Source organism: Octopus bimaculoides, chromosome 16, assembly GCF_046866305.1.
Source record: "Octopus bimaculoides isolate indiv1 chromosome 16, ASM4686630v1, whole genome shotgun sequence".
Taxonomy (NCBI): Eukaryota; Metazoa; Mollusca; class Cephalopoda; order Octopoda; family Octopodidae; genus Octopus; species Octopus bimaculoides.
In genome coordinates this window covers 15,781,674-15,793,921 of record NC_142943.1, presented here as the reverse complement: position 1 = coordinate 15,793,921, position 12,248 = coordinate 15,781,674, and the positions used below count along the sequence as shown (strand labels likewise).

At 37.1% G+C, this 12,248-nt stretch overlaps 1 protein-coding gene across 1 annotated transcript in view; it reads left to right on the top strand.

Annotated features, from left to right (window-relative positions):
- The window catches only part of LOC106877076 (uncharacterized), a 272,305-nt gene that overhangs the window by 86,307 nt on the left and 173,750 nt on the right, over positions 1 to 12,248 (top strand). Inside the window, exon 9 of the mRNA XM_052973794.2 lies at positions 6,468 to 6,615. Within this exon, the coding sequence (XP_052829754.1) occupies positions 6,468 to 6,615 (148 nt within the window). The remainder of the gene's footprint in view (positions 1 to 6,467; positions 6,616 to 12,248) is intronic.

Here is a 12,248-nt window from a genome sequence, read left to right as displayed (position 1 = left end):
TCTGGACATGAGAAGAAGTTTATTTTCTCTACATTCTTAGTGTTTATTGTATCTGCACATCTACCATACACAAAAACTGCTTTCTCTGTTAACGTTCATGAAGCACAATTGGGTCCCCATGTCTATGCAGTGGAAACAGGAGTGGGTATCCATTACTGTCTTGACTACAGTTGTCAGATGTGGTTGTCATGAGGGTGGTGATGAATTTTGTGGGTTGGGAGCTGGCTCAATCCACTCACAGTGAATGCCACTGCAAGTACAAGTAAGTTCCTGTGATTCCATTGCTCCTCTTATGTGTCCATAGCTTGCACTAGATGCACCACATGGAATTACAACCTTGATCTTTTCTACATATCAAGCAGGGCCATTTCCTTGAAGGGTTTAGTAATTGAAAGAATAACAGGGAAAGTGGGAACTTTCCAAGTGTGCCTTCTGCATGAAAGACAAAACCAGTCGAGGCTAACATACTTCAGAGTTGTCTCCAAGTTGTACTTGTTGTTCAAACTGGAAATTTTTAATGGAAGGATGATGAAGAAATGACTTCATGGCATAGTTTCTTTCAAAAATTTCTGTTCATTCCATTAAAAAGATAAAATTGATGATGACAGATCAATAGAAAATACAAAAGAAAAATGTCTATCTCTAATGTATTGGAAAGCAGGAGTTCATGTTTACAAAGAAGGCTGTGTAGTAAGTAGCTTGCTTACCAACCACATGGTTCTGGGTTCAGTCCCACTGCGTGGCACCTTGGGCAAATGTCTTCTACTATAGCCTCGGGCCGACCAAAGCCTTGTGAGTGGATTTGGTAGGTGGAAACTGAAAGAAGCCCGTCGTATATATGTATATATATATACGTATGTGTTTGTGTGTCTGTGTTTGTCCCCCCAACATCGCTTGACAACCGATGCTAGTGTGTTTACGTCCCCGTAACTTAGCGGTTCGGCAAAAGAGATCGATAGAATAAGTCCTAGGATCGATTTGCTCGACTAAAGGCGGTGCTCCAGCATGGCCACAGTCAAATGACTGAAACAAGTAAAAGAGTAAAAAAGTAAACAGATGAATCAAAACAGGAAAGCTTTTAAACAACAATATGAAATGAATATATCCTTATTGCATGTGTGTGATGTGTTCTTTCATGCATGTATATGACAGTCATCATCATCATCATCATTGTTTAATGTCCGCTTTCCATGCTGGCATAGGTTGGGCAGTTTGACTGAGGACTGGCAAGCCAGAAGACTGTACCAAGCTCCAATCTGATCTGGCAAGATTTCTACAGCTGGATGCCCTTCCTAATGCCAACCACTCCAAGAATGTAGTGGGTGCTTTTTATGTGCCACCGGCACTATAGCCAGTCAGGCAGTACTGACATCAATCATACTTAAATGGTGCTTTTTACATGTCACCAGCACGGGAACCAGTCAGGCAGCGCTGGCAATGATCATACTCAAATGGTGCTTTTTACGTGCTACTGGCATGGGAGCCAGTCAGGCGATATCGGCATCAGCCACGACAATGATTTCACTTGACTCAGCAGGTCTTCCCAAGCACAGTTTATTACCCAATGATTGAAGGGTACTCTTAAATGGGCTGGTTATGCCACACTGGCATAGGCCACAGTTGCGGTCTCACTTGGCTTGTCAGGTCTTCTAAAGCACAGCATATCTCCAAAGGTTTTGGTCACTCATCATCACTTCCATGAGGCCCAACGTTTGAAAGTCATGCTTCACCACCTCATCCCAGGTTTTCCTGGGTCTACCTCTTCCACAGGTTCCCTCTACTGCTAGGGTGTGAACTTCTTCACACAACTGTCCTCATCCATATGCAACACATGACCATACCAGCATAGTCTCTCTCTTGCACACCACATCTGATGCTTCTCATGTTCAACTTTTCTCTCAGGGTGCTTACACTCTGTTGTGTATGCACACTGACATTACACATCCAGAGGAGCAAACTAGTTTCATTTCTTGCAAGATTGCGCATGTCCTCAGCAGTCACAGCCTATGTTCCACTGCCATATAGTATGGCTGCTCGCACACATGCATATACAATCTACCTTTCACTCTGAGCAAGAGGCCCTCTGTTACCAGCAGAAGTAGGAGTTCTCTGAACTTTGCCCAGGCTATTCTTATTCTAGCAGCTATACTTTCAGAGCAACCACCCCTGCTACCGACAGTCACCTAGGTAACGGAAGCTATCAACTGCTTCTAGTTTTTCCCTCTGGCATGTGACGGAAGCTGTTTTCTGCACATTTTCAGTGTTTATTGCCCCTGAGCATTTGCCACACACAAAAACTATCTTCCCAGTTAGCCTTCCTTTGATGTTGCTTCACCTCTTATGCATCCATAGCTTACACTGGATATATCTTATGGAGTTTCTACCTATACCTTTTCTACAGATTGAGCAGGGCCATCTACCTGAAGGGATTTGTAATTTGTTTGTCTTCCTACTTACTAAGACTTTGGTTTTTGCTAGATTGACTCTGAGGTCTTCGATTCTAGACCTTGCTTCCTCACCTGAAACTTCTCTAGTTCTGATAGTGACACAGCTGTTAGAGCAAGGTCATCAGCATAGAGAAGCTCCTATGGGCATCCTGTCTTGACTTCTGTTATTGCCTGGAGAACTATGATGAATGAGAGGGGACTGAGGACTGATCCTTGGTGGACCCCTTCCCTACCTGGAATTCTTCACTATACTCGTTGCCTACCCTCACCTTACTGACAGCATCCCTGTACATTTCTTGTACAGCTCTCACTAACCACTCATCTATCCCTAGTTTCCGCATTGACCACCAGATTAGGGGACCCTGCCAAAAACTTTCTCCATGTCAACATAAGGCAAGTACAGAAGTTTATATTTGGCTAGGTATTTCTCCTGCAGTTGCCTTACCAGAAATATAGCATCAGTGGTGATTCTACCTGGCACAAAACCAAACTGCATCTCATCTAGGGTAACTTTCTCCCTAATTGGGCTATGACCCTCTCCATGACCATGATCACCTGATCCAGTAGTTTGATATCCCTGTAATTATTCATATCTAATGCTTCGCTTTTACCTTTGTAGCAGTTGACTATGGTGCTGCTACACCAGTCATTGGGTATGACTCCTTCATGTATCACCTGGTTAATGATACAGGTGACTAGGCTATAGCCAACACTGCCAGATATTTTGAGCATCTCAGCAGTGATTCCTGATGGGCCAGGGGCTTTCCCTGTCTTCATACCCTTAATTCCTTTTTCTACCAAGGTACTCTCAATTTGGATAGCTGATCCCTCTGTTGGGTTGACATTTGGCAGCTTCTCTTTCTCTTGTTCATTCTCTTCATTTGGCATCCTTTCATAGTGGCGTCTCCAAACTTCTCTCTTTGCAGCCTCATTAAATGCAAGTGAGCTATCATCCCTGCAGACACTTATCTCTCCTATGACAACAAGATTCTCACACACTATCTTGCAACATAAAACATTTTAAGTCTTTGGTCCTCATGACGCAGAACATTGGCAAATTTTTTATCTGCTTCCCCTCTGGCTAAGTAAACCTGTTTCCTAGCTTCCCTTCTGACAATCTGTTACAATTCCCTGCTACCACCGTTCCTCCAGTTCTTCCATGTCTGTTTCTTTTCTTTAATGGCCCTGTCAACTACATTGTTCTACCACCATGTTACCGTGGGTCAAGAAGGGACTTCACACCATCTACAGATCTGGTCAGTAGTCCTCAACGGGTTGTCCTGTAGGAACCTCCAGTTTCTTCCACATTATGTGATGCTATATCTTCCTCTATTTCGTCAAAAGCTTCACGTAATACATCTCTAAATCTCTGTCCACTTAGAGGATCCTTAAGCTTCCAGACCCTTCTTTTCCATGCTGGTTGTTTTTTGGGCATCCATTTAGCCCTGATCCTGAAGTTGCTAACTACTAATCTATGTTGCGGGGTGCATTCTTCACCTGAGAAGGTTTTGGCATTTATAAGTAGCCATCTTTCCTGTTTCCTGGTTCCAGACCAGTAGGTGAATAGGTGACTGGGAGGTTTCCTGAAGTTAGTATTACAAACCATAAGATCATTTGCATCGCAGAACTCCATCAGCCCCTTTCCCTCCTCATTGTGGGAACCAAAACCATAGCCACCATGTATGCCATGAAAGCCCTCTGCATGTTGTCCAACATACCATTGAAGTCACCAGCCACAAAGAGAAGGTCCATATCATTCGTCAATGAGGTAGTCTGCAAGAGGGTGTCATAAAATTGGTCTTTCTGTTCATCAGGTAGTCCTGGCTGAGGGACATAAGCCAAGAGAATGGTTGCTAATCCATGTTGCAGCACTAATCTAAGCTTAAGTATTCTATCACAGACTCTGATTTCTTCGATTACCTTATTAACCTGTTTCTCTGCAAGAAGTATACCCACGCTCCTGACCTTATCAGTGTTCCCTACCCAGAATATCTTATACCTATGTTCTTTGCCTGTGAGAAACTTAGCAGAACTTCCTCTCCACCATGTCTCCGTTCAGGCATCTCAACAATCTGCAAACACTTTAGCTGCCAGTGTGAAAGAATGGTGATAATAATAATGAGATAAAATTGAGCATTTGCATTCTTAACTAGAGCTATAACCAACAGTTTTTGGTCAGTCAAACTGTGACAAAATTAGATAAATGAATGAATAACAATAATAAATGAGCATGAAAGAGAGGGAGAAGGGAGAAAGAGGGAGAGTTGGATTGACGGTAAGGATCTTAAGTTTTTCTCTAAATGTACAGCATGGAAGACGAAATTGTGTTTACATAGATGGATAATGAAATGAAATACTAAAGTAATTATAATTTGTGCTGTAAAAGAGGTTTTAGGTGAGTGCTAGGTTGGAAAACAAAGTTGCTTATCTGAACATCTTGTCTTCTACTCTGTGTGGCAAGATATTAAAATATGAGGTAGGAGAATCTGAATGAGCTAGTTTATATAGAATGGGGTGGGGTGGGGGGAACAGAGGTAAAGTGTTGGGAGAAGCAAGTGGTTAACAGAACTGAGAGAGAGAGAGGAAAAGAGAACAAGCAAAGGCCAAAAGCTAGGCTGGTCGAAAATAGAACAGAAGGAGATAGAATTTTCAGGATTTAGGATAACATAATTGAATGAATGGTTTTAACATTGCCACTGCCAATGAGAAAGAATAGTAATAATAATAATGAGATAGAACAGCAAACACTCTGTCTGCTGGTGTGAAAGAATGGTAACAGTCTGTATGTAGGTGTGTGTTTGTTGTATGATAAGTCTGAGAGAAGTTTATATGCTGTGCTCTGATACTGAATGACATAGCATCAGCTGGCTATAGCAGTAACTTTAATGGAGTCAAGTTAACAACACTTTATATTGGCTTTTGCAGACTCCAGAGTTAAATTGTTGAAGAACTTTCTAATTAGCCACAGTTATGACCAACAAAAAATAGATTCATAATGCCCAGTTGGTTGTTACTTAGCCAAATTGTTGCACTTAGAATACATTTAAGTAATTGTCTATTTATAGCCAATTGAAATACAGTTAAGTAAGACTTGAAGTTACTGTGTCTGTGTTATTAGTTACTTGCAACTGTAATATCAGTTATATACCTATGTATGCATATGTAAATTTGTTTTTCAAGTGTGAGAGAAATTTAGACCAGAGCTAGTAAGGATGGCAAAACCGTAATTACACTGCTCACTCCAAGTTTTCAATGGATTTTTGTTTCTATACTAACTTACATACTACTTACAGTGTTAACTTATGAGTTTAAAAATATTTTAAAAATGAAAATTGTAAAGAGATTTATTTTGATAATCCTTAGAGAAATAAAATCTGAGTCAGGTAAATATTTCTACATTCTCGTACAATGATATTTTTTGGTTTAAGCTTCATACAGTATAACATTTTTGGAAACCATTTACTTTTATCTTCAGCAAAGCTGGGTCACAGAAATATATTTTGACATAACACTTTATCATTTTAAATTTACAACTTTAATTCTATAGTTATTGTCTTTTCATTTTCAACAAATTTGGAATTTCTCTATTATACACTATCACTGAGATATATAATCCAAGGTTAGATAAACAACTTTGAGTTTATATTTTTAAATACATTCATCAGAGAAATAGTACTAGCAATGGCACTGATACCAGATAGATCAAGTTGCCTTTGTGCATTCAGTTAAAAATTGCCCAGCTATGCTTAACACTTGACACTTTGCCCAGCTATGCTTAACACATGAATACTTTGTTATATTTGTCATACCTTTACTATTCATATTAAACATAAATCATTGATGGTGTCTGATTATATAGATATTTAAATTGCAAAGTATTTTCACCTGAGTGTGAAGATATTTGGAGCTATATTAATGAGTTTTAAAAGCAACAAAAAAAAAAAAAAAACTTAATATTTATGGATGGAATATATTACTACCCACAAGGCTTTGTTTTGTTTTGCTTTTTTTCTTTTGTAGGAGGAGCTCATAGAATCAGATACTGAAGACAGTATAAAATCTTCAGATGAGGATGATATTATAACAATGCCGAATATGGTTCTAGAAACACAGAATACAGAAGAACTGGATGATGTCCTGCCTGAAATTATGTTAAACAAAAATTCTGGTAATCATATTTAGTTTACAAGTTTTTAAAAAATTTCTTTAATGTCTTCAAATTTCCCATGCTATCATATATGTGTGTGTAAATGTTGATATTTTTATACAGGGTGTCCACAAAGTCTGGGTACATAGAGTAAATAAAATCATAACATAAACAATTAAATATAAGAAATAATAATTTCTTGAAGTATGTGTTAATCCCATGTACCCAGACTTTGTGGACACCCTGTATTGTAAATTTTGTACAGTTGTGTTATTTCTAATGCTAATCATTCACATATGAAGTGGAGGTGATTGTCTCAGAACATGACACAATATTATCATTTGACATATTCTTCTTAGTCTATGAATATAAGTTTTGAGATCCATCTCCACACCAGTTATCTTATAGCAGCTGAATCAAAGTTGACTAGTCAGACTCGGTTAACCAGTGTAAAATGAATAAGTTAAATAATAGTATTCATTATCATCAAGTATTAAACATCAGTTACACCATGTAATAAAATGTTTACATTTTTGTCTCTAAACAGTAAGTCACTTCCTTTTTGCATTTGCCTAAAAGTTACAGAAAATGACTATTATTCTCATCAAACTTTGCTTTTGTGACCTCAGTAATGATATTTTGAAATTTACCTATTTTCCAGATTTTCCATATAGATTTAGTGCTGAGAATTTTCTCAAAATTTCATGAACTTTCTAGAACATGCCCTTCATGTAAATAGTAATATAGATACCAAAGCTCTAAATCTTCAGCTTAGTTTAGTTTTAGCTGCCTATGTAAAAAGGCCTATCTGCATTTATCAGCAGTGTTGTCAAGAGGCTGCAAGCGTCTGGCAAGTGTATTTTGCTATGTCTATGGCTAATTTATCAAAATAGGAGTGTAAAAATAGTCGCAGCATCTGCTAAAATGTTAAAGACCTACAAAACATATTTTGGCATATCTACTCGGGATCAAGTAACTCTGAGTACTTCATTTACTTAACTGAATAGTCAAAATTATATTGTAAAAAGTTAAAAAATTTTTAAATTTAAGATAAGAAATAGATTTCTGTAAAATTTTCAATGTTTTTAGAAAAATATGTCAGATAAGAAATATGTTGTGAGAACCTTGCACATCAGTCATGGGTAAAATAAATTAATTTCACCATCATCATACATCCATTTCCATAGTGGCATGGGTAGGATGGTTTGACCAGGAACTGGCGAGCTGCAGGGCTGTGTGTCAAGCTCCAATGTCATCTTTGGCATGGTTTCTACAGCTGGATGCCCTTTTTAATGCCAGCCACTTTACAAAATGTCATGGGTGTCTTTTTTTTCATGACATCAACAGTAGTGAGATTGCCATGTAATTTGAAGAAAAAAGAACAAAGGAGGAGGAGAAGGAAAGGGAGGAAAAAGCTCCCACTACTAAGAAGGAATATTTAGGAGAGGAAAATGGAGGTTGTGGCTGTATGCCAGGTGTTGAAAGGTTAAAGTATGTACAGAGACTAGCACAGTTGTCTTACTATAGAGGAAATATGGCTGAAGGAGGTAAGAAGAAGGTAGTGATGAAGTACTAGAGCAAACTCTCAAGGAACAAGGTGAGCATCAAATAGAACAAGGATAATGGATCATGAAAGATGATGAGAAAGTAGATGCTTTCATAATAGTGTGAGGAGGGAGTAAATAGGTAGAGGTTAGTGTAGTGAGTGATGAACAAAGATGGAGGGGAAATACCAGTATGCAGAAGAGTAAGTTTGGAGATATGGGAGTGTTTCAGGAAGGTGAGTAGAACAAAAAGTAGGAGAACAATGTACAAGGTGTTGGAACTGTGGAGAGGTAGAGATAGTGATACATATGAAAGCTATAGTAGGTGGGTCATGATAGACGATATGGAAAGGTATTGAGAATGATAGATTAAGAGATGTTTAGAATGGAGTATGGCAGAGTGGCTGAAGGCACAGCAAGGAGGTGATTGGTTGAAATAGTGTGGATAATAACAATGAGGAATGGGTGTAGTTTGCAGTGAGGTGGTTGGGACCATTTGGAGGGTATAGCATATAATATGTGCTGTATTGCTTGCATGTGAATACAGTAGCTACATAGTACCATACATGGGTGGGGAAAGGATTGCCTGACATGCCAGGGAGAGAGGTGTGGGAACATGGCCTTGTATGTACAAGCATATCTGAGCAGGGTTGCCAATTTAGCATATTTTATGCCAGATCTAGCATTTTTTCTAAGCATTTAGCAGAAAATTTTTGAATCTAGCATTTAGCAGGGAAAATAGCAGGTTTAAAATTTTATTTAGCATTTTTTTCAGCATTTTTCTCTGATCATGACATATCCACAATAGTTACCCTTTTTTCGTCTTTTTCCTCCTTTTCTACATTCGTTAATGTTTCTTATAGCCAAATTTTACTGCTATCAGCTATTGTTGAATTTTTCTTTCACTTTCTTGAAACTTCAAATGAAAGTTTATCAAGTTATGAACTTTTCCTGCTCCCCCACCAGCTTGGATACAGAGTGGTGCTGCTGGGGGGAGGGGGAGAAGATAACTCATGTCAGCATCTGAACTCGCCATACAATAATGTAAATATGTTGCAAAGAATGAAAGCATGGAAATTCATCCTAACAATGCTTTATTCTGTAGTGATGAGTTTTTATCATGACAGGTTGACTGATTTATTTTCAGTTTGTTTTAAAATAGGCCTGTGTTTTTTCATGCTTGTTTTAGATTATATATCTTGTATAGAAGTACAGGGGTGGCTGAGTCTCCTCCTTTATGTTTCTACTTTTTTTTTTTCAAGTATTGTAGTTATATTTGTGGTTTTACCAATAGATATTAAATGTAAGATTGGAAGCGAAATATGATGTTCCCAGGTTTATATCAGAACACAGTTTTAGGATTTCTGCAGGTTTTACTTTTCCATTTATATATTCTTCACCTCAAGAACTTGTAAGCAACAAACATAAGAATTGTTAATGACGAATGAAAGAATTGTTAGCGGCAAACTAATAAGTTGTTGTTTTCAATTTTATATTTTTATTAATCATTCAATTTATTTTCTTGCTTCCCACTACATTATAATGAGCAAAGAAAATACCAAGTTGTACCAGCAAAAATTCTGAAAGGAATGGCTTAAGATGCCAGCGTTTACTAAGTGGTTGTGTGAAGTACCTAGTGATCAATCTAAAGCACATTATAGATATTGTAGATGTAATATGTTGGCAAAATATTCTGTTTTAGTAAGCCACTGTGAAGCAAAGAAACATAAGGCATCAATTCCACAGCAAATGATTCTTCTTACCAATTTTATTAAAACCAATAATGATAAGACATCTATGCTTAAAGCAAATTTAGCAATGTTTATTTGTTGCCACTCATCATTTAATAGCTGTGATCACTTAATAGAGTTATGTAAGAATTATATGTCCGATAGTGATATTATATCCAAAGTGAAGTTGCATTGTATAAAATGTGCAAATATTGTGAGAAATGTTCTACCTCCATTTTTTTGGGGGGGATATTTGATTTCTGATATGGGAGATAGAAAATTTAGCCTATTATTAGATGAATCCAATGATATATCGATAAACAAGTTGTTAGGAATCGTTATCATATATTATAGTGACACTCTCAAAAAAGGTATCTTTAGAAACATGTGATGCAGAGGGCATTGTAGATGCCTTAAAAATTGAATTAGTGAAAAAGAAATTAGATATAAAAAATTTACTGGCTATAGGAACCAACAGTGCTAGAGTAATGATAGGAGTCAACAATGGTATTTTCCAGAAATTAAAAGAAGTTCCATCATTACTTCTATATAGATGTGTATGTCATTCTTTACAGTTGGCAGTATCCCACCCTTGTGCTGAATGCTTGCTCATAAATTTAGAATTTTTAGTATCCAAAACCTATAAATGGTCCTCTCATTCTTCAACAAGACAAAGTGCCTACAAACAACTTTACCTTCCTATCAATGATAAAGAGTCTTGGAAGATCGCGAACTAGGTGGCTGTCAAGAGAACCAGCGGTAAATAGAATTTTAAGCCAATGGTTTGAATTGCAAACTCACTTCCAACTACAAAAGAAAAATGCTTTACAGCACAATTTTAAAACATGTTCAGGAAGTGAATAACCTGTTTGAATCAAACACTGTTGACAAAACAATATCACTTGAATATCTTTCAAATTTGATCAAATCTATTGCTTTTATGATAGTGCTGTCAACATGTAGAATTGGTCCTCTTGATCCAGATACTTCTATTGAAAAATTTATGGATCCTAAACCAAATTTGGCTACAGATTCGAGAGAAAGATAGCAGAAATGATTATCAAGAAATCTGCAACAGCCACCGAAGAAAATAATATTCGCAAAAGAGCACAACAATTTTTACTCTGCCTTTATAAAGAGCTCAAGCACGGTTTGCCAGGAAATATTAATATACTGAGGAATATCAAATGTTTTTCAGTAGAGAATATTTTGCAGTATTTCAAAGAGCCAATTTTACCTGTCTTAGAAGCAATGCATTTAAATGAAGAAAAAATTGCTTCAATTGAAATTCAGTTTAATAGCATTCATTTAGTTAAATGGACAAATATATCTAATACTGAGGCATTCTGGCTGGAAGTCTTGGAATATAAAGATGCTACTGGAGGAAATCCTTTTAGAGATGTTGCAAATTTTGTCATTAATCTATTGACATTGCCAAACTCAAATGCAGAAGTTGAATGGTTGTTCAATAGTATGGGTGTAATCAAATCAAAATTGAAAACCAAAATGCATCTTCCTAGGCTTAGATAATACTGTCTATAAAATATGGCCTGAAAAGATATGGCAAATGTTGCAAAATCTTTGATATTCCAAAACACATAACTAACAAGACTGGGACCTTGGATGTATACAGAAGTCATGACCTAGGCACTGCAGCTGAAACGGATCAAATCAGTGAAATTCAAGAAATTAGTTCTCAATGCTGAATATAATTAAAGAAAGTGAATAAAAATGTAAATAAAAATCAAGGTTTTTCATATAATTAGTCTTTAGCATTTTTTCTACTGAAATTTAGCATAAAATTCTAATTTTAAGTTGGCAACACTGTATCTGAGTGGCTTTAGGACACCATTTTTGCTGTAATGAGCAAGATGCCAATATTTTCAGTCCTTTGTCATCTCCTCCATACGACTCAACAATTTTTTCTTAATAACTTATTTTGCCCTATGGCAGGATGGCACAGAGGCAAAAAGAGAGTCATAAAGTTCACTGTCTCTCTTACTTCCCAAGCATTCGTTATTTGTGCTTGGTGAATCTTTTTAGATATAAGGCTGGCAAGACATCGTCTGCTGTCATGTATTCAAACTTTATATCATCCCTCATCCCAGTACCACACTGCCTTGAATTCCATCTACTTATTTTACTAGAGATGGAGCAACCATTTTCAAAAGAGAGCAGCAGACCAGGACGTGTGAGATACAGATACTGACTGCAATTTCAAAGGTGCAGTGAATGAGAGAAAGCCATACTATCTCTACTGAGAAAAGCTCAATGATTGAGATACTTAAGCTCAAACAGTGGAACTGATTAGATGAAAGTATGCAAGACTCACCTGAGTCTTGTAAAATGCAATAATTTTGTTCGAGGCAATTGGAATCAA